General features: G+C 48.3%; 1 protein-coding gene across 1 annotated transcript in view; it reads right to left on the bottom strand.

Moving 5' to 3' along the window:
- The window catches only part of LHPP (phospholysine phosphohistidine inorganic pyrophosphate phosphatase), a 77,209-nt gene that overhangs the window by 33,733 nt on the left and 19,810 nt on the right, over positions 1-23,666 (bottom strand). Inside the window, exon 6 of the mRNA XM_058810518.1 lies at positions 19,147-19,238. Within this exon, the coding sequence (XP_058666501.1) occupies positions 19,147-19,238 (92 nt within the window). The remainder of the gene's footprint in view (positions 1-19,146; positions 19,239-23,666) is intronic.

Here is a 23,666-nt window from a genome sequence, read left to right as displayed (position 1 = left end):
CCCACAACACCTGCTCCTCAGGCTCTGCTCACTCCCTCCCAGGGCACAGGATAACAAATTGACTGCCACCTTTCATTATTTTTCCTGGGAAGGAATATTTTCCCTGGCACTGTGGTACATCCCACCTGGAAAACACACAGCCCAGCTTCACCCTGTGAAAGGGATTTAGCTGCTGGTGTTGGAAATTTTGGCGGCATTCTGGGCTAAGTTTGTGCCTTAAAAGCCAAATCTGAATTGATTCCCTCCCTCAGCACTCTGACAGGGGATGTTTTAGGAGCAGCACTGATGGATTGCTCACCTGGAGGATGCTGCTCCCACCTGGAGGCTCCCACCTGGCCCTGGCAGCCCCAGGTGCACCAAGGCAGCAGCACCCACTGAAAGGTGCCCCCAGTGCCAGTGCCACATCCAGCACTGCCATGGGACCACAGCAGCACCCACTGGCCCAGCTGAGCCCTCTGTTTGCCACCCCAGAGCCTCAGGAGGGCTTAATCCTGTTTTTAGGAGATCTAATCCATTAAACAAATGCATTATGCAGATTTGCTTTTCTCCTGGAGCTCCAGCAGAGCTCTGGGCTCACATCTCTCAGTCACACACAAGGTTTTTCGCAGTGGGCACAGAACACATCAAAAATCTGCCTGGTACAACCAACCACCCTGAAATTTCACAGATTTTCCAGCCATGGACACTGCCATGTACCTGCATGCTCTGCCTCCCTCAAACCTCACCCCACAGCCCAAATCCTGCCTGGCCCAGCCTGAAGAAGCCAAAGTCACCCTGAGCAAGTGAAGACTGAAGACCACAGCCCAAAGGATGTGTGGTATCTATGGCCTAGTAAAGAAGGAAAGGGAATTTTTTATTTTCTTTTTGAACTTACAAACAGAGCAGAAGACAAACCCAGTGGGAAGAAATCCCAGCTCTTTCCTTTTAATTGAAAGTAGATCCATAAAATCCTCCTAAGTCTACTGGCTAATGCAGGCACTGGGAGGCAACTGGAACACACTTCCCAAGGGCAGGGTATGCCACAATCATTGCATTTAAAAGTCACAGGGGTTTTAAGTTTAAAAGTAAAAACTGCACTGATGTTCCCTTTTCCCGCACTCACTCACTGCTCCTGACCTCCTTCTGCTAATGCAGGGAGCCTGATTTTGGAACAGTCCCAGAGAGATCAGAAATAAGCGTGAGTCAGGGATGAAGTTTCAAAGATGTGATGTGGCAGCGATTGGATTTCCCAGTGTGATGTGTCAGCTGAAGCCTGGCACTGTGCTGGACCTGCTGGTCATGGGAAATACTCCAGGCTGGACTCAAGAAGAAGGATTTCTTCATGTCTGGTGGATCAATGACCTCCAGCAACCATGAGGTCTCTTCAGAGTTTATAAATAAATAAAGAAAAGGAAGATTTAATCTCCCTACTATGCAGCACACTGCATATGCAAATATTACACACATGAATATAAAGCAAACTAAATTCAGACGTCAAACCCTGCACCTGAACGTCTATTAATTAATTTTTCAACGCATTTTTCAGGTGAGATTGTGGCTGAATGGCCAAAGGTGAGCAAAAAGCCCCCAGTCCCTGCTGCTGGGTGGAGAGCTGGGCACCACACTGGGGTGTGACATGGGACAGGGCACTAACAGTGAGGCAAAAGAAAACATTGCACAGGTTACTTCTCATAAGGAGCTGGCTTTTCCTACAGGAATATCTGCTCCAGAGTGGCTGGGAGATGGGACTGTGGGGAGTGGAACTGTGGGAAAGCAGCCCTTGGATCCAGCAGAGGAACGAGCTGCCTTTGATGCCATCTGCTGGAATGGTGGCTCCAGGGCCTGGGAGCTGCAGAGCACAGAATCAGGGCTTGTTCCCCTGCTGCAGGTGGGATGCAGGTTTGGAAAGGCTGCTGCTCTGCTGAGAGCACAGAATCAGGGCTTGCTCCCCTGCTGCAGGTGGGATGCAGGTTTGGAAAGGCTGCCAGGCCACGGTGATGCTCTGCAGGCGCCAGGGCTGCAGTGGGACTGCCAGCAGCAAAGATTTCAGAGGATTCCCACTCCAGGAGTGCTGGTCCTGCCAGCCCACAGATGTCCAGGGAGAGCTGGCAGGGAGGCAGAGCCCAGGGAATGCTGTGAGGCTGGAAATGCAGGAGGTGATGGCACTCCTAGCAGTGGAGAGGAGTGTGATGGTGATCACAGGGGTCTGAGGATGAGGGAAAAGATGAGGATCTGACTCCATGTTTCAGAAGGCTTGATTTATTATTTCATTATATATATTACAGTAAAACTATACTAAAAGAATAGAAGAAAGGATTTAATCAGAAAGCTAGCTAAGAATAGAATAGGGAAGAATGAATAACAAAGGCTTGTGTCTCGGACAGAGAGTCTGAGCCAGCTGACTGTGATTGGCCATTAATTAGAAACAAGCACATGAGACCAATCACAGATGCACCTGTTGCATTCCACAGCAGCAGATAACCATTGTTTACATTTTGTTCCTGAGGCCTCCCAGCTTCTCAGGAGGAAAAACCCTAAGGAAAGGATTTTCCATGAAAGATGTCTGTGACAGAGGAGGGACCCAGCAGCTCCTTAAGGGAGGAAGAGCTTCCTCCACCTGCAGCCAGAGCCCAGTGCAGGCACCAGACTGGAGCCACACGAGGCTGGGCTGCTGCCTGTCAGTGACAGGAGAGGCAAGATTGGGATGGTGTGGCAGAAATCCTGGGATTTTCCCATGAGGATGGGCCAATCTTCACCAAGTCACTGCACAGCACCACCCAAGTCTTCCTCCTCCTCCCCCATGTGCCTTTCAGAGCCCGTGACCAGCTCACACAGGAAAAGCAAGGCTCAGATCTCTGCTCATCTCTCTTGTGCTGCTGCTGCTTCCCCTCTCACTGAACCAAAATCACCAGCTTGTGCTTCATGCAGACCCTCTGCAAGACAAACAGACAACACCTGGGTGCTTTTTGAGTCCTAGCTATTTTGGAAAGATGTTAAATGCCACATTTCCCTTCCTGGGGTGATTATTTACAGGAGGTTATGCCTTTTCTTTAGGAACCACAGCAGGTAAGACCAAGACTGGCCCAGGGTTGTTTTTCTCCCTGTCCTAGTAATTATGATTTGCAGATAGGAAATTGCTGACGAGTGTCCCCTTGGATGGCAGAGCCAGCAATCTCAGGATAAAGGACATTTCTCCCACACTGCCTCCCAAAACAAGCTTGACAACATCGAGGCAGCCACGTGGCCTGGCTGGCTCCTCCATCAACCAGCCCTGTGCTGAGCCCTGCTGTGCCTCTACAGCACTGCTGGGCCTTTGGAAAGCTCCTCTCTCATCCTGCTGTACAAAAGATCCAGCAGAAAAGGCAGGGAAAGGAGAAAGGATTGGCTGCCATGGGGAAGGAGTAAAGGTGGTGTCAGTGAGCAAACAGCAAACTCGGATAAACCACAGGAATAAACTTTTCTCCTGTAGCTACATGAGACTTCCCTGCTATTGGAAAGGACAGCTGGCCAAAGCAGATAGAGGAGAAGCCCAAACTAACAGCAGATCTTCATAATTCCACGCTGCCAGTATCTCCATTCCAATAAATACACAGCCCAACCAGCTGGGCCCTGCAGTGCTGTGCCAATGGGCTGCTCCTTATCCCTGTTTGGTGCTTGGACAAGCAGCAGAACCCAGAACCAAGAGTTTTCAAAGGGAATTAAGAACAAGCCTGAGAAAGTTGCTTATCTGGAAATAAAAGCCCTTCAAAGCAACGTGGATGGTTAGGATCACATTTGGGATTTGTGTGTAAGCCCGAGGACAGGAGCCCCACAGCCCAGTGCTGGTGGGGGGCTCATTCTGCAGCATGTCATTTCTCCTGAAGGGACATCACAGAACCCAGCAGGACCCCCATCCTGTGTCCCACTGACCTCCATCCTGTGTCCCAACACCACACCCAGCTGCCTCCTGTGGCACAGAGCAAAGCACAAGAGGGAATCAAGGCACATTTTTCAAATAAAGAAACAAATAAATAAAACAGGAGTCTGAGGCAAGGGGATGGAGAAAGGAAAAAAAAATGATGGAAATGACAGGATGAGTGAAGACTGAACACACCTGAGGTGTAATAAGGGGAGGGGTTGACTGAGTAAAAAAAAAAAAAAAAAAAAAAGGCAAATTCAGTATATTCTGCTCACAGGGCCACACATAGCCCTGTTTAACAGGTTTTGTTGCCTCCAGCATTTCCTGGGCATCTGCCACGGAGATCTGGGCTGCCTCTCGATCCAAACAAATGGGATTGATTAAATCCTATCACACTCTCAAGGATTTCTACAGGCAGCCTGTTCTGTACATTTGCAACGCGGCGCTCTGACCAAATTCCCCACGGAGCAATTGCTATAGGAAAACTGTTGTTTTACTGCCCTGTCAATCCTCTAGGAGGTGCCCATAAAGGCAGCAGCTCCTGCATTTCCTTGGCAATCAGCCTCTTTCCCCAGGATGGCCCCCTGGGAGCAGGGAGCTTGTTCTGCTGTCAGGATGAGATGCCCTGCGAGGGGCTGAGGGATGGGGTTTGTCTCCAGCCACCCCTACAGGAGTGTGGAGTTCTCCCTTTGGAAAACAGGGCTGGATGTGAGCTGGGACAAGCAGCTCAGCTTCTTCTGTCAGTTCTTCCCTGAGTGCTGCTCTCTTGGACAGAGCCTGCCTGGCTGTGTGTGTGGGTTTGGCTCAGAGCAGGGCCAGTGCTCTGATTGCTCCCCAGCAGCACTGGCTGGGTTTGCTCTTCCCCCAAACACCTCCCTGCACCTTCCCCGTTGCCCAGGGGAGGTCAGAGGGTGAGCACAGCCTGTCCCTGAGGGGTTCTGAGCAGGGCCTGGCTTTCCCTGGGCAGCACTGCCTGGGATGTGCCCCCACAGCATGCAGCAGGGACTGGGCACAGCACCCAGCAGGGACTGAGCGGGGACAGCTCAGCCCCCAGCAAGGGGGACCCTCCTCAGCAATGCCACCCTGGGCAGGAGGAGCTCTGGCAAGCAGGGCACAATGCCAGCATCACAGAGGGCACTGAGGGAAGCTTTTGATTTTCCTGGTCTGCCCAGAGCCATAGAGAGATGATTTCTGCTCCCAGGAGAAGGATATAATCCCTGGGTGTGTTTAACAGAGTCTGGATGCGGCACTGGGTTTAGCTGAGGTGTTGGGGCTGGGTTGGACTCCATGATCTTCAAGGTCTCTTCCAACCCTGTGATTCTGTGAATTCTGTGTATAGGAAGTGTGAGAGCAGGCAGGCAGTGTCAGAGGAAGCTGGAGCTGCTGGCACTGCTGATGTGCCTCTGCAGACCCTCCCTGAAGCCAGCAGGAACTGGGGCTGGCACAGAGAATCCCATCCCATGCTGGGGCTGGCACAGAGAGTCCCATCAAGACACCTGAACAACCAAAATCCCCTCCCTGAGCAGCCTGCAGCCAGGCAGGGACAGGCACTGGGACAACCCCAGGGACCTGAGCTGCAGAGCTGTTCATCCATTCCCATCAGACCCAGCAGCTCCTTCCCATCCAGGCAGCATGGAATGACACTCTGCATCATTATTCAGCCTGGGTTAAGGTTTGAATGTTTCTATGGCAAACTCCACTGCTTCCTTTTGGTTTTCCTCTCCTGCTGGTGACAGGCTGTGCTTTGGCAGGGACAGAGCTCCTGGGAATGGCCACAGCAGGGTGTGGGAGGAGGGTGCAGCATTTGGAGCTCAATGATGCTCACTGCACCTGGAGCAGAGGGTCCAGGCACTGATGGAGGCCAAGGGAGTCACTCCATCCCACCCTCCTCCACCACCCTATTTAGCATCTCCTTTACTGCACTTCCCAAAACCCCCCAAGAGCAACTTCTGAGACACCTCACATTTACACAGCATGAAAATCCCCTCCCAAGACAGAGCACAAACACTGCCACAGCATTTTGCAGCTGAGAACAATCCCAGGTCAGGATTTCAGGAACATCCCTGCCTCTTGTCAGTGTGGGCTGTGATGTTTTAAAAGTAAAAAAAAGAACAGGAAGATTTGGGAGGTGCAAGATATTAGATTTGGGAGGTGCAAGATGTTTTCCAGCTTGTCAGGAGTGATGGGGAGGCTCCCACTGGCTTCAGACAGGGAGGGACCAGACCTGCTCATCTCTCCACACAGATGGCAGCACTCCCTGTTCCACAGCTGCTGCACAGCTGGCAGCAGGAGCCTCAGCCCCTGCCACAGCCCTGGCTGGCACCACCTCTGCCAGGGCTGCAGCAGGAAACCTGGGAGATATAAAAAGCTCAGGAGTGGCTTTGATTTCCTCTTCCTCACCCTTGGAGCTGCTGCTGGCTCCAGGATCAGCAATCTGCCTAAGGAGGGTTAAATGTGGAGCAGGGCTGGCACTGAGGGGATTTCTTCTGCTCTGGAAAAAGGGAGGTTCATTTTTTGTTGCTCCCCAGCATTTCCCCAAGCACATGCAAAGACTCCTTCTTTTGTCTCACTCAGACCAACTGTTTTGTAACTTCCAGGTGACAAAGCACTGATGTTCCCCCATAAACCACAAATCCCACACCATCCAACAGCTCACCCCAGCTTTGCAGGGCTTGGATGCCTGCAGAAATGTGATCAGGTACAGGGGAATGGCAGCACAGGAGCTGGAGCACAGCACTGTGAGGACACTGCTGTGGCAGCAGGGACACTGGAGCCTCCTGTACACCCCAGACACATCCCAGCCCTTCCTGTGCCCCTGATTGTCTCAGGGTCTCCACTGCTCAGACTGGCCCCAAGATGTGTTAGAAAGTCTCTTTTCCCAGCCTGGTGCTCAAAGAAGGAGTCAGAATTCTTCAGTTCTCATTCTCAAGGTTGTTTATTGTTCCTTATCTATAAAATTGTTTCTCCTGTCCTGTGACAGTGTTCACAGGGGTCTCATGTTGAGGGAAAAGATGAGGACCTGACTCCATGCTTCAGAAGGCTTGATTTATTATTTTATGATATATATTACATTAAAATTATACTAAAAGAATAGAAGAAAAGGTTTCATCTCAGAAGGCTAGCTAAGCTAAGAATAGAAGGGAATGAATAACAAAGGTTTGTGGCTCGGACAGAGAGTCCAAGCCAGCTGACTGTGATTGGCCATTAATTAGAAACAACCACATGAGACCAATCACAGATGCACCTGTTGCATTCCACAGCAGCAGATAACCATTGTTTGCATTTTGGTCCTGAGGCCTCCCAGCTTCTCAGGAGGAAAAATCCTAAGGAAAGGATTTTTCATAAAAGATGTCTGTGACAACACCTTCTACTAGACCAGGTTGCTCCAAACCAACCCCATTCAGCCTGGCCTTGGACATTTCCAGGGATGGGGGAAACATGCAGGGGAAAAAAACCCCAAATATTCAGGAAATAAAAATGGGAAGGTGCTGAAGAGGGGAAGGAAGGAGCTTTGTTCCCTTCCCACCCACAGCTGAAGCTGGCCAGGTCCTCCTCACCTGCAGAGCCCAGTGGAAGGAGAATGCTCTGAGTGTCTCCAGCTGATGCTTGGCCTGTGCTCCCATGTGCATCCCCAGTTCCCACGGCCTCCAAGTGGTGACAGTGAAAATAACCAGAGCAGATGAACTCCCAAGTATTCAGATTACCAAACTGCACCTCCATAAATCTGTCAGATCCCCTGCTGTAGGAAAGGGTCTGGGGTGTTAAACAAATAGGCAATAAATTTCAGAGGATTTGGTAAAATTGGGATTGTTGTTACTTTTCCATTCCAAGAAGACTAATCTGGGTTCTAATTATCCCAGCTACATCCAGGCTTTTCAATAGCTCATGCACTGATAAATGAAGCGTTCACTCTCACAAATGCCTCTCCTTCCCCTGATGGATGCAATGTGTTCCAGATGGATGGAGAAACCTTTCTTATTCCCTCTTTTACACTTGCTAAGCTATTTCCAGGCATCCAGAGCAGCACAGGTGTAAATCAGCAGAGCTCTCCCCATTTACTCCACTCCTTGAAGCAGCTGAGGATCCAGCCCCTCATTTCTAACCCTAAAAGCACAGATTACACAGAGGTGATGGTCCCATAAACGAGTGAGGTAAGAAAAAACCCCACCACACAAACACAAAAGGCATTAATTGCACAAATCACTCTGGGCCTGCCAGCCCCTGCAAAAAGCCACTTTAATTAGGCTGATTGAAATGCAGACAAGGTTTTTTTCCACCCTCTTTCCACTGAGGTCTTTGTACCCAATTTGTATGAACAGGAGCTGGCCTCCACATCCTCAGCCAAAACCTGTCCTCTCCCTGCTCTCCCAGCAGCGAGGACAGGGGGAAGAGGAGCCCCCAGAGAAGAGCAGCCCCTGTGCCTGATCCCTCTGCTGATGGAGGGAGAGCAGCCCCTGTGCCTGATCCCTCTGCTGATGGAGGGAGAGCAGCTCCTGTGAGTGATCCCTCTGCTGATGGAGGGAGAGCAGCCCCTGTGCCTGATCCCTCTGCTGATGGAGGGAGAGCAGCCCCTGTGAGTGATCCCTGCTGCTGATGGAGGGAGAGCAGCTCCTGTGAGTGATCCCTCTGCTGATGGAGGGAGAGCAGCTCCTGTGCCTGATCCCTGCTGCTGATGGAGGGAGAGCAGCCCCTGTGCCTGATCCCTGCTGCTGATGGAGGGAGGCAGGGATGCTTTGGTGATGACAAAGGTCAGTGCTGCCCGCAGAGGAGCGGGTTCTCCCTCTGCCCCGCCACTCTGTGATTCCCAGGCTTTCCTCAGGGCACTGGGATTTTCTGAGTGCCTGCCCAGGGCCAGCTGGGAGTCCATCTGCAGCAGGGCTGAGCCCACACGCTGCCCCTGAGGCGGTCACGAGTGGCATTTCCAACATATGTTTGCACAAAATGCTCGCGTCCCTTCAGAGCGAGCACGTGAGCGCTCAGCCCTGTGGGCAGTGCCAGCTCTGAGCTCTGCCTCCTGCACAGGGAGGGACTGCAGAGCTCTGCTCCAGAAATAAATGCATTAATGTTTGTGTTTAACCATCAGAAAAACAACAGAAAAATAAAGAATGGAGAGGGGAAGGTGTTGTCCTGTGAGTCCCCCACAAGTGTGCAATGGGGAAATGAGGATTCAGCACAGGGAAGGGGATGTGTTTCATCAAGCACTGCTCCTCAGAGTAAATGCACAATATGGCTCAATTCATGCTGTAATGGTCTTTTAATATGCAGTATTTTTATCTGCATGTGATCTGAGAGCTTGTGCTACGTGCAGCAGCGCTGGCCAGCGCCGTGTGTCTGCCAGCGACTCTGTCCACTGTCTCACCAGCCCAGAACCCCCTCCCTCCTGCCAGGCAAGGCTCATCTCCCTTAAAACCACAGCACAGACATCTAGGGATGTGTTTTCAAAGAACTCCAAAAGCTTATGCACATAAGAATACAGCTTTGTGCAAAACTACTGCATCACGAAGCTCAGGGGCTGTTGAGCACAGAGTGATCAGTCATGCCAAAAACTGCAGAAGGGACTTTTCAAAGCAGAAGCCCATTTGCTTGGGTAAAAAGGCAACTCCCCACCTCTCCACATAGTTTAAGGATGACAGGGAAGTCGAGTGTTTGCTAGAACATCTCAAGCAGCAAGGAAAACTAAAAGTGCTCCGTTTGCAAGAACGAGAGCTGGCTCGTGCAGCATGTGCTCACTCTCACGTCTGTCAGCTCCACTAATGCTCACTGGAATGAAAGGTCTGTGCTGGAGCTGCAGCAGGGCTGCCATTCACTCCTGCAGTGCCAGATTTACCCCAGCTGCTCAGGTTTAGCCCTTGCCACTCACCCAGCTGCTCCAATTGGGCTGTGCCTCATCAGGAGTGCCAGGGATCAAAAGCTCAGAGGTTTCACTGCCTGCCTGCAAGCAGAGATCTGTCCCTGGGTCAGGCTTCAAGATTTCATGCAGAAAAAAGGTAAACCATGGAAAAAACTGGTCAATCCCCTGTCTGGCAGCTTGACGTCCTTGTATTTGATGCTGGCGTGGAATTAAATTCCTGACCCTGCCTGGGTATCATTGCCTGCCCCAGGCTCACCTCTGCAACATCATTTCCCAGTGTCACACAGCCAGTGTCACTGCTGTAATGATCTCAGAGCGCTAAAACCCCAAGAAGGAAGGGCTGCTGTGCCTGAACCCCATTCTCAGTCTCTACCCAATACATTGGTTTCCTATCAGATGTCTGTGTTGACACGGTAAAACTCTTTCCCTCTTCATTATCAGAGTGGGGTGAAAACGCCCAGCAGCACACATGGAATCAGCTCCTGACACAGTGTTTACACAACAACAGCAGCTTTTCCAGCTTCACTGGGGACCCAGAGACCAAACAGTGCCCATGGTTGTGCTCCAGGCATCCCTGCTACAACAGCATCATAAATACATAATGAGAGTTTAAAAGGCAGAAGGAAAACAGACAGAGGAGAGTCCCCATATCACACTCAGCTTTCATCCTCTGCAAAGAGCTGCAGATTTCAGCACTGAGGGAAAAGTGTCCTTGTTAGAGGGGGAGCACAGGAGCTGCCTGGCAGCATCCACAGGGAAAAGACCCCAAGTTCCAGAAGAAAACTGCCACCACATTTTGTACACACTGTCACTGTTACACAAGAAAAAGCAGCTCAGCACAGAAGCATGAGGAACCGTGTTCAAGCACAGAACAAGAACAGCAAGGTCACCCATGCCATGTGAGCACAGATTTGGATCAAATCCCTGAAGGTTAGCCTGGGAAAAGCTGTTTCAAATATCACAGCACCAAAACCAAGGCAGTCAGTCAGCACCTGGCCATCTCAGGTGCTTCCATGGCCACCTCCAGCAGTGTCCATGCACTTGCAAATCCAAATCATGCACAGCTGTGGCCAATATCACCACACACCACCGGGTGGTTTCACAGCCAGAGCCTTGGGAGCAGCACAGTAACTTTTAGCACACTTCAAAGGAAAGGAAAATGTCATCTTCACAGGGCAGACTCAGCCTGAATTGACTTTATCATTTATCCTCAAGTTATACACAGACAACACTCCCAAAACTCCTTTCCAACCTGCAGCTCCAATCCTGTTCCTCCCCCTTCAGGTCCTTCCCTCTCTCCCCTGATTCATGGCCACGGCAAATGTGCTGTTTGATTATCTGCTGACACATGCATTTAGCACTTCTCCACGGAAAGCAACGAGTTTGGAAGCTTTTCCAACTTCCCCTCTGGATGATGTCACCCTGGGTAGGCGCCAGGCTGGGTTTCAAGTGAAAATCCTTCACTTTGGGGTCAGACATCCTCCTATTTTTAGGCCTGAGCTCTGTTGTGCAGCCAACAGCTGAGCTGGACAGTTCTTGTTATTCCACGAGTCTGCTGGCTGTGTGCTGCCCACAGTGCCCTCTGGAAATTCCCAGTGAGAAATGTGTCCCCTCAGTCTGCACTGGGAATGGGGATGGGAGCTCCCACCTGGCTCTGACAGCTCCATCAGCCCACCCTGCCTCCCAAATTCCTGTGAGTGCCACTGCCTCATGTCCCCAGGTGCCACATCCACACAGCTTTTAAATCCCTCCAGGGATGGAGACTCCACCACTGCTCTCTGAAAATTTCTTTTTGTCAAGAAATTTTCCCCAAAATCCAATCTAATTCACCCCAGGCACAGCTTGAGGTCATTTCCAATTGTCCTGTTGTCACCTGGGAGAAGAGGCTGACACTCACCTGGCTGCACTCTCCTCCCAAGCAGTTACAGACCAAGAAGGTCCCCCCTGAGCTCCCTTTTCTGCAGGCTGAGCCCCTCCAGCTGCTCCTCATCAGACTCACTGCACTAATTTCCCTAATTGCAGCACCTGATCAGCAGTGCCTGTGCTGTGGCCATTTAAGCAAGTGAAGGAAGGAAAAGCTTTTGGGATGAGCTGCAGATCCACCCAAAGAGCAGCCAGGCTCCTGCTCTGCCCCTCCCAGCACACACCCTGTTTGCAGGGAGGCTTTTGGCTCAAAGGCCCAGAGGATGCAGCCCCCAGGCAGCAGCAGCAGCCCCGTGTGCTGAACCAGCTCCTCTCAGCAGGGCTGAGGTGGAACCAACCCCGCTGTGACAGCCACAGCAAACCACAGACAAGTGACAATTGGGATGGTTTGGGGGCAAAGTGTGACTGTGAGTCACGTCCCAGGCCAGCTGCAGGCTGTGTGCACCCAGCCAGAGCAGGGACAGGGACACCCCAAACCCTTCTGTCACCCACCCTGCACTGGAGCTCCTGCTGCAGCACAGCAGCACCCTCACACATCCCAGGCTGCAGCACACCCACAGCTGGCCCTGCTGCTGCTTTCTTTTTAACTCTGTGAGCCCCATCACCCTCCCAAAGGGGTGAAAGCCAGCCCAGCAGAGGCTGCGGGAGGGCAGCAGCTCCTGTGGCTTGGGGCTGGCAGCCCCTGTTCCCCCAACAAAACCTGCATCCCCCGTGCAGCTGCTGGAATCACAGAATTGATTGGTTTGGGTTGGAAGGGACCTTAAATCCCACTCAGTTCCACCTTCTGGGACACCTTCCACTGTCCCAGCTTGCTCCAAGCTCTGTCCAACCTGGCCTTGGACACTTCCAGGGATGGAAGGCAGCCATTCTGAACCCACTCATAGAGAAAAAAAATAAATGTCACTGCCTAAGCCTGCAGGGACTCTCCAGCATCCATGGGCACACAGAGCAGCATTTAAATAGGAATGCCCAGGTGTTCTGTGCTTGCAGGGTGCCAGCACAAGGCACTGCTGCTCCTGAGCATGTTTACAGCACAAGCCAGATTAAACTTCAGATATTGAACCATTTGCTGCAAGGGAGTTACATCAGCAGCTGACGTGCCCTGTCTCTCTCTTATTCGCTTCTCTCTGCCTTTGAGAACAATGCTCTGCCTTGGTTTTATCAATCAGAGCAGTCTGAGAGGACTCCTTGCAGCACCAAAGAGCCTGGAGGACATTGAGCTACAGGAAAAGACAAGCAGAGAGGAGGAACCTGTGCTTTAAAAAAAGGGAAATCTCTAATGAAACCCTAATTGTGCAGCTGTGCCCTTTCTACAGCACATTTCAGCACTCTCATCTGCATTTTCAAGGAAATAAACTGGTTTTCCATTGGCATGGAATTCATCAATGCTGCCAAAGGCTGGACAAGCTGATGCAGCTCAGCGCTCTGCAAGGGACAAGAAAGGCTCCTTTCACTGGGGAATGCTTCACTGCAACCTTCTGCTGAGAAAAGGGATAAAAATAGGGATAAAAATCAGTGAGGAGCATCCCCTGGGCTGTGCTGCTCAGGTCACAGGTGCTGTGCAGGTGGACACAGCCTGTGGAAGCCCTGGAAAAGCCCTGAACTGCCCCAGCAGCAGCTCAGCTCAGGAACTGCAGGCAGGAGGGAAAGGAAAACACTGTGGACAAGCAGCTGCCAAGGGCTCTGGTGCTGCTCAGGCAGGGCAGGAGGGCGGCTGCCAGCCCAGGCTGCCAGAGCACGTCCTGCCAAGACAGCCAGGCTCCAGAGCAGAAGGGAATGAAAGAAGAAAGGCCATTGGCCTTGGGTGCTGTCAGAGAGGGCCTGGAAGTGCTTTGGTCCCATATCCCAAACCAGCTGAGCCACGTGTGCCCCCAGGTCCTGCTGCCTCTGGCTTCAGGTGGCACAAACTGGCACCAGCTCCTCCCCTTGCAGCCTTTACCAGCCTCAGAAGAGGAGAAACAGAAACCTGAGCTGCCTCTGAGCTGGGAGGATGTGAGGCAAGAGGGGAAGCAGAATTGCAGCTGATGTGGTCAGTGCCAGCCTGCTCTGCAAAGTGCACCTTCCCTTCCCTTCCCTTCCCTTCCCTTCCCTTCCCTTCCCTTCCCTTCCCTTCCCTTCCCTTCCCTTCCCTTCCCTTCCCTTCCCTTCCCAGGGCTGCAGGTGACACAGCTGACTGCAGGGTCTGCCATGGGACAGCTCCTGAGGAATATTGCTTTTCCTCACTCACCTGACTCATTCCTCCTTTATTTCTCCTGCTCTCATTGCAGATTGATCTTTTTTCTGATATTCAGGTGTGTCCTGAGCACACACTGCTCCCTCGACGTTTGTTATGCTACCAATAAATAAATTACCTGCTAATAAACCCCCCTCAAACTCCCACTTCCCTTTTAGGCTGAAGATAATTAAATTTATGCATGAGTTAGTAATTTCTGTGACTGGACACTGGAATATACTGGGAAGGTGGAAGGCTGTGCACACTAAGGCACTGCAGGATTTACTCTGAGCTTCCTCTGCAAAGCTGATTCAAATATTATGGTAACCAAACTGTGGTGAAGCAATTGATAAAACCATGTGAAGATCCTCTCACAGACAGAGCAAACCATCATTTAAATATGCAATAAAGGGTGATAAGGCTGTGCCTTGGCCCTGCCTGCAATCAGCCATCACAACCAACTCACTGACTCCAGCTTTAATAAACATTGCTTAAGACATTAACCAACATGAATACAACTTTTATAATAAGTTATACTATATATATATATTGTATAACTTATTATAGAACTTTTGTGTGTTATATATTATTATTGTATATTATATATGATTATATGTATTATTATATATTTATACTTACTGTATAACTTATTATAAAAGTTATTTTTTATATATATATATATATATATATATATATATACACACACACACACAGACAGGTAATACAACTTTTCACAGTGCAAATGTGGGTTGGAACTCTTTCCATTTAATACTTGAAACTGGTTTAATGATCAGGATGTGAGGCCCTAGGAATGCCTCTGGCTGTGTTCCTGCACAAAGGGAGTGTCTGCCTGCTCATTCTCATTGCACACTGCTGGTACCCAGGAGATGGGAAAGAACTCCTAAAATTGTTCATCTTGGCTGGTTGGTAACACGGGGAGCAGGAAAGGGGGGGTGGAGGGATGCTCCTGCTCTGCAGAGCAGCAAGAGGTGACTATTTCTGCACAGAAATTGTCATGAGTGTCACTGAATTACACAGTGACAGCAGTGAATTTACCATGTGTGGAATATTTTTTAAGAATACTTTTATAACTCCATTTAATGACAGAACCTGTTTTTCCCAATCCTTAGCCTAAAAGATTTCTCTGCCCCAACTTCTGTCTTGGTCACATTTTGATTTCTCTCCTGGAAAGCAAATTCACTACAAATTCTGTGTGATTTCTTTAACCAGGCAAGAGGAGCAGATCACAAGCCACTTTATTAAGGAAGTCAGGGTAATTATTCTCAGAGGATAATTAAAAAGTAGGGACACATGAAGTAACCTGACCCAGTTCTGAGAGCAGTGGCAGAGCTGGCAGGAGATGGCAGCTCCCAGGGGCTCCATCCCTGGGGAACCCTTGATGTCTGCAATGAGGCACCTCAGGGATGTTCACTGATGTCAGCATCAGCCATGGCCATAGATAAATCCCTGATCCAAGGAAGGAAAGCCCAGGTGGGCACTGAGAGGGGATGAATCCCCACTGCCACATTCCAAAGCCAGCCCAGAGCTCTCAGGTGAGCAGGGGCAGTGGGCCATGAACACTCCTGGCTGCTACCACACATCAGCAATGGAAAAATTCATCATTTACAAATTTACAAATCAAAATCTCTAAAAAAACTCACAGGTGAGCAGGGGCAGTGAGCCATGAACACTCCTGGCTGCTACCACACACCAGCAATGGAAAAATTCATCATTTACAAATTTACAAATCAAAATCTCTAAATAACAACGAGTAGAAGGGGGGAAGCAATTCTCACCCCCTACCAAGATCCATCTGATGCACCTGGAAGCTGCTTCCAGAGGTACAGGGAGACACTTGGAAAAGCCTCAAAGTAATTTTTTCTCTGCTCTAACTTGCAGGCTACAAAAAGGAATGAGGATATTACACAGCATTGCAGAATCAATAGTTATTGTGGGAATCATTGGTTTGATGTCAAGGCCAATTAGCTGCAAGTGGAATTAGCACATGCCCTGAGCTGGAAGACAAGAACATGTTCTTCCCTAGATGGGAAAGATGTGGCCAGGTGTGCACAGAAATTCTGGAACTGGCACCACATTTCCCAGTGCTGACAAATCCCACAGCCCTCAGGAGCCTGCAGCAATGGCCTGGTCTGTCCTGGCCATGGGACAAAAAGACAGGAGAAACCTGCAGCCCAGACTGACCCTTTGCAAATGGAATTTACACCAGGAAAGGCCAGCACAGCTATTCACCCTGTGTCAGGTCACCCAACACACCGATCTCATCCCCTCACCTTCCCAACTTTTGCTCTGATCTGTGCCAGCAGATTTATTCTGTTTCATTATTTATAGCTTTTCTGGGACTGATCTATGCCTGCTTTGGCTGCTGAGGAAGAGTTCAACATTTGAGATGGAGGGAAACAGGCAAAGTGTGTCACATTAAAGGAAATGCGCTTTAATGTGTGTGTCACATTAAAGGAAACAGGCTGCACAGGTTTTAATTGACTTTAAAGATCCAAGAGAAGCAAGACAAAAGAGCCAACTTGCAGGACTCCACGCAAGGTGGTGCAAAACTGAATGTTTAATCCATATTTTGAATCTGGTGCTGGGAACAGCCAGGAGTGGAGAGGCTTAGCTGAGGTCAGGGGGGTGAGAGCCTGGGGAGGAGGCAACGCCAGGGCACATCCCTGCATAACCTGGGTGGGCAGCAGACCTTGAAAACCACAGAGGTGTAGAATCAGAGAGCATCCTGAGCTAGAAGTGACCCAGGGATACTCAGTGCAGCTCCTGGCCCTGCACAGACACCCCAACAATCCCACCCTGTCCTTGGGAGCATTGTCCAAACTCTCCTGGAGCTGTGCAGCCCTGGGGCTGTGCCCATTCCCTGGGGAGCCTGGGCAGTGCCAGCACCCTCTGGGGGAAAAAACCTTTTCCTAAAATGTTCATGTAAACTGCACTGAGCCCTGAAAAAGCAGGAGAGCTGCCCCAAGCACCCTTGTGCAGCTGGGGACATCCTTTGGGTGAGGAAGGAGGGGGACAACCCCAGCCCAAACCATTCAGTGGTGCTGTTATTGAAACTTGTGGCAATCCCAGCACTCCACCAACACCTGCAGCAAAGCCCTGGCAGCTCTGTGCTTTAAAGGAGTTTTGGACAAACAGCCAGGATGGTGGGGAAGCCCCAGGCCGTGGCTGACAGTGTGCATGAGCCAATGATGCCATCCAGAGGTGCTCGGGTGTAGCACAGAACTCTCTGTCATCAAAGGCTAAAGGCAAAGATACCACCGTTGTATATCTTATATATCAGATTTTAAGCTAACCTCACCACCAAATAATTACATTTTATTTATTTTTGATTTATCTTGCCCATCCCTTGTTATTTTCTGTCTCTCCTCACCGTGTGCCTTGATTTTCTAAGCGTACTAAATAAGTCATTCTGAAAAATACAGATACACCTCTGACCTCTCCTGGCAAACGGGAGTTACTTCATTCTACTCCCAGTGCTGAGAGCAGGCCTGGCACAACACAGGGAACTGAGAGAGACACTCATCTGTGTCTGACTGCTCTGCAACAGTGCCTGGGCTGAGAAAGCACCAACCCCACACTGAAACAGGAAACAAAATCTTTGTTCCCCATCCAGGACAGCCAGCTACTCCTTTCAGCTGTGAGTTCATGACTCGAACTTGACACAAGAAAATGCCTCTCTAGCATAGGATTACACACATTTATGTGTGTTTGTGTGCACAGAGTTTGTGCCAGCTGCCTGAGCAGTGTGGATGCAACATCACCATTTCATGACACATTTCATGATGGGTAAAGTACAGAACAGGAGATATCTGGTCAGCAGCAAAGACCTAATTCACCGCTGTGTGCAAAGGTACCTTCTTTGCTGGCACCTGGATCTGTGTGGCAACAAAATGGGGCTTTGCAAAGTGATTCCATTCACATCAGCATAAAATCAACCACTGAATCCTTATTTTCTCCATTAGGAACCTTATGGGATTATAGCCACAGAAAGTCCTGAGTTGGAAGGGACCTGCATGAATCATCAAGTCCAGCTCCTGGGAATAAAAAGATTACAGACAAATAATCCCAAAAGCATAATTTTTTAATCTTTGAGATTTCCCAAGCTTTATTCAGACACATATCCGATTTTCAGATGTACTATCTTAAAATTTTAGAAAATACAATACACTGTACCTGACTTTTTTTCCTCAGAAACCATCACTTACTGGTCCATTAGAATTCAGGCACAGGGTATTATTTTATCACCTTACACAAACTAAAAAGGAAAATTTATGAACAGATTGACTTGGAAACAAGCAAAATAACTTTTCAGATAGTTAATGGCAAGCATAATTGCCATGTGCTGTATCCCTCCTTTATAGTCTCAGTATTTCAGAGTGAAGAAAAACTGAAAATACAAATGACATCAGATGGCAAAGGGTGTGGCTGAACCATTCTACAAGGAGGCATGGTTCTGGGTAAGGGGAGATGGCTAAAATGAGATTTTGGTGTTGGGATCACAATGTCAAGTGGAGGGACAGGTCTCTGCACTGCATTTGGAGCCACCTTGAGCTGCCCTCAAACCCAACCTGCTCAGCACTGGCCATGTCCTGTTTAGAGGTGCACTCTGTGCCCCCTCAGCAGCTGGCCTGTGGCAGCTCAGTGAGAGCACAGACCATGGGGACAGCAGCACAAGGACAGGTTTGCTTTTGGAGCCAGGGATGACCCTACAGGACCCTGCACTCTGGCAAGGTGAGCGCTGGGGAAGCAGCTCTTGTGTTTCAGACACCTCAGGGCTGAATGTGTGTCTGGAGGGAAGGGCAGACATATGGAGCCCTTCCTAAAGCTGTGAGGGAGGAATGACCCACAGGGATGGCTGAGTCAACAGTCTAATTTTATAATCCCAATAATATAACCCCTGTCATAGGTTTCAGACATGTCTTATATCAAGTGTACAACACTTTCATGCAGCAGCAGAAAAAAAATAAGCAAACCCCAGGAAATACACAAGCTCTATGTGCTCTGATGAAGATAAATACAGCAGGAATTTAGCAGAAAGTATTTCTTCAAAAGATCAAAGACAGTCTGTCCTCCCCTTCCTGCAACTTTCACACAGTGTTTTCCTACAAGAAAATACCAGCATCCACCCAAGCCTGTGCTGCACAAGGAGGTATTTGGGCAGACAAGAAATGCAAACCCACATTGAGAACAAGGGAAAAGGATGGGAAAAGGCAGGGACAAAGCCTTGAGGCTGTGCTCTGGAGGAGCAGGGTAAGCACTGACCTGAACTTGCCCGTCCGCACCTGCAGCGCTCGCATCCCGCACTGCTGGGCTCCCCCGACATCACTCACAATGTCATCCCCGATCATGATGGCCTGTCAGGGCAGTGAAATACAGGAAAAGTTCATTTCTGCCATCTGTCACCCTCCCCTGACATAACAAACAGCTTGATCTGAGGCCTAATGCTGCCACTGGACAAATTAAACACGATAATATTGTCACCGTATTGATTAAAAGTCATCCTGCCCTGAGGGAAATTCATGCCACAGCTCCTCCAGCAGTGAACTGGCACAGCACACACCTGTGCAGTTTGTAATCAATCACACAAATCAAAGGGATTTGGGGCACAGTTGAAAGAAAATGGTGAGTTTTATGAAGTTAGGCCTCTTCCCTTCATAACAATCCATTCCTGCTATGCTCCAAGCAGCTTAAATTAAGCTTAACTTCTTAAATCTGGTGTTCTACAGGCTGGTCAAAAGCTTAAGCTTGTAATCACTGAGAGCTTGATCCCAACCTGTTCTCAGGTTGATACAGAAATTCAGGAAATCACTGCAAAATGGAATTTATACATTTTTGCACAGAATGACACAATGTGTACAAGCCTAGCACTGTTTGTGTTACTATCAGTTTAAGTATATGCCAATATTAATTAACAAAAGTGAATGGATTACCAAAAAAGTAACTGGTTGTGCTACGATTTGTCTGCTGCTTGACAAAAAGAGTGCACAGAGCACCTTCCTGCCTCTGTTAAAGATATTTATTAGATCTGAGTGCATCAGCCAAGGGGTCCTTTCTGTTGACAATCACATCACCAAAATTTCAAGTGCTCATCATCCTGCATTACAAATTACTGTATTTATTCTATTCTTCAAATTTAAAATGATTGGGGGAATGCCATTTTATAGTTTCAACAAAATCCAGTATATACACAAAACAGCGTTTTCCATTAACGATCAAAAAAATCAGCTTTATACCTCCCAAACGTGTTCTGGATTATTCTGCAGAGAACAGAGGCAGCACCTAAAACTGGGGAGGCACAGATTTGGAAGTCTGTAATGTGGTTTATCTATCAGATTTTTTTTTTTTACTTTTGTATTGAAGTTGAATTTTGTCTAATACAGAGTTAGCTGCATCTTTAACTATTTTATTTTCATCTTTTAAATCAGTGTTTTGCTTCATGAATTTAACTGCCTGGCTTTCACAACCATAATACCTTCCAGCTCCAGACACCTCTTCCTGAATTTCCATTCCTTCCCCAGCTCTGTTTTGTTTGAAGAATAAAAATACTAAACTTCCACAGCTATTTTTATGAATTATCTAATTGCAACAGGATCTTCTCCCACGTATTACATTGCATGCAAAGGAAATCTCAGGATATACCTAAATTTTCTGAGAGGATTCATAAACCAAACTGAGCCACAAACATGTAAATCTGGGACAGCTTCTCCTGTAGATGGTTCACCTTTCCTTAGTGCTCTTCCAAACCAGAAATTCAGCATGAAATGGGGAGAAAATGATAGGTTAGAGTTAAGTAATAAGGAAATAAAGCATGTAAATGTGGATAAGGAAAAGAGAATAATTCCATGGTTGCATGGAGAGCTGCAAGAACCTGGCAACACCATCGCCAGCCAGGCACCATTACCAATTCCCCTCAAGCTTCTCCAGGATATTTAATCACTCTCAACCACTGGCTTTAAGAGATTTTAATTCCCTTTTCTTACAGAATTCCTCCCAACACCTCCCTGAGGGTGAGAGGGAACAGACCTGCACCACCTCATGCACTCGCTCAGCCCAAACCCCAACATTCGGGATGTAAAGGCAACTTCAGTCCTAATAACCCTGAAAAGAATTTCCTGTGACAAAAAAGGGCAGAGCAGGGCAGCCTCTCCGTGCAAGCCCTCTCCTGCTCACCAGGGCTGCATTTGACCCCATCCAGGGAAGTTTCCCTGCAGGACTCTGCAGCTCTGCAAGTGCAGCTGCAGCGGAGCAGCGATGCCTGTCCAGGCCAGCTTGTGGCACACGCATACAAAAACGTGCTCCAGCCCCCAGGGATTTCACAGATTTACTATCAGTGAAGGGCAATAATCACTAAAGGAGGAGCAATTATTCCAAAATCATTTAGGATTTAAAAAAATCATTGGCAAGAAGATAGAGGTCAGGAGGTGCGCTGTCAAGGGAAATAAAAAAACTCCACCTGTCAAACCTGGGTTTAACTTCCTCTCTGACTGCAATATGGTAAGAAGAGAGAGAAAGATATAAAACTGAAAGGTCACATAGCCACTGGAAGCTGGAATGAAAAGATCTCCATTTGTGTTCACATTTTACACAGGGATCACACCATTAATCCGTTCAATCCTTCTGCAAAAGTTACTTTTTTTAAAATTGGCTACAAATTAACTAAAAAGAAGGAGAACAAAAAATGCAGTGAGTCTCTGGGTGTAATTTCAATTTCCCTAAGATGGTGAGAGGTGGTGTGTGGCTGTACAGACACAGCAAATAAAGCACATGTGCCAAAGCTGAGGGAAAACACTGCTCTCAAAGGGTTCCACCAGACTCAGCCCAGAGGGGCAGGGAGAACAGAGGAGATCAACACAATTCCTAGGAATTTGGGGTGGAAAGGCAAAATATAATCTCCACAGTCAGCTGTGCAACTGGTGCTGTCTGTGCCACAGACCCTGAGCAGCCAAAACCAATAAATATTTAGAGATGCTGTTGGGGTGGTGAGTGGGAACCTCAGGTAGGTTTTGTCCACAAACAGAGTTCAGCATTCATTAACTGGTCACAGGAAAATGTCTGATCAGAAAAGGAATTACAGAGTAAGGAAATGAAGGAGGCAGAAAGAGGAGAACACCCTGATTTAGCCATCCCTCAGATGGGGATTTTGGAGGCTGGAGCCCATGCAGGATGCGAACAGAGATGCACAGAAGGCAGTGCGCTAATTCTACCAGAATATTTAGCACAGAGAATGCTTCTAGAGTCAGACATATTTATGCCTGAACAGATTTTTTGCTGTAGATTTAACAACCTTAAGCTAAATGTGCTAGGACCATGAGGAAGTAAAGCTTACACACCGCACCTTGATCTATTAAATCACTTCACACCAGAAATACAACACATTTACTTTTCTCCCTGTCCTCCTTCACCCAAGGAATAATATCCAGGCTTGAGGATCCCACATTACTGTTAATTTTGTTTCTATCTCAGAACTCCAAAGGTGCAGGGCCAGACAGCTCTCACTAAGATTTCAGCTGGCCTGAAGCTTCAAACTTCCCTTGGGCACGTTTATTTTGGGATGGAGGATCCTGCCCTGTTGGGCTGGTGGGCAAGGAGGGTTTGCTGGCCCAGGAGCAGGTGCCCCGTGCCACCCCTGGGTGATCTCTCTCTGCTCTCATGCACCACTAACTCCCACCCGAGGCTTGCAGGTGGCAGCAATGGGAATTGCTTAACTACCAGCAGTTTATGGACTCCAGCATGACCTGCCATAACTCCCATTAAAGCAGGATAACTTGCTACAGAGAGAACTTTTTATGATTATATAAAACTACCAGAACCTTAACATTATTTAGGTTTTATTGTAAAGCTGTAAAAATCATCCACTGTTAACAGCTGCCTTAAAACACATGAATTAGGCATTTCAGTAACCTTTAAGATGTGTTATTCTTTGTCATAGCTCTGAATTGTAAGATAGGTCTGGTTACCTCTAAGAGGTTTAAATTTCCAATCTATTAAAGTAATACTGGCAATCTGTTATTTCTAGGCCATTGAGGAAAGGTTAAAATGAAAATTGGACTTTAGGGAGTTTCTCTTATTCTAAGTGCAGGCTGAAAACATCTCAGCAGCAGAAGGCAGAGTCAGGGTCTCAGCAAGAAGCAGTTATCAAGGGAAATGACTGGTGATAACTTTATTGATTAAAGCAGCTTGAGGAATTTCAGAATTGCCACTGTCTCAAATTACTGTGGTGAGACAGCTTTATTAAAAAGGTATTTTTCATTAAAAGCCAAGTGAAAGAAAATTGTAGCATGTTTTCAAAAGCACAGCTCATCTAAAATGGTTTAATGATGGTATGGATTAAATGCATTCCACAGGTGGAATAAATTATCGGAATAAACATTTTGTAAAAGCAAAGCAAAGTAAAACCAGGCCCTGTCATGTTACTACAAATGCAGAATTTGTCCAGGAGAAAGATTAAAATGTAATGCAGTGCATTACAGAAACTTACTGAAGTGGCTATACTGAGGTTTGAAACTGAAAATAATGAGGTTTTATTACCGTGTACCACGAACTAAACCAACCTGCAAATCCTTCCTCAAAAATACATTAAAGTCACAAGGTCAAGCAAAACTTAGGAAAAGATGCCAGAATTAAGGCAGTTTGCTTGTTTGGAAATTGTTCCTCCTACACATGTGTGAATCATGATCCAGGCTTCAACTCCAGCAGTGTGGTTTATTGTTTCCATGGTGGAAAGCATGGAGTGACTGGTGCCTTTATCCAGTGGTGTCTGCTGCACTCCTCCTTGGTTAGAA

This window comes from Ammospiza caudacuta, chromosome 9 (genome assembly GCF_027887145.1).
Source record: "Ammospiza caudacuta isolate bAmmCau1 chromosome 9, bAmmCau1.pri, whole genome shotgun sequence".
NCBI lineage: Eukaryota > Metazoa > Chordata > Aves > Passeriformes > Passerellidae > Ammospiza > Ammospiza caudacuta.
The sequence above is the reverse complement of the archived record's forward strand: the minus strand, read 5'-3'. Positions and strand labels throughout refer to the sequence as shown.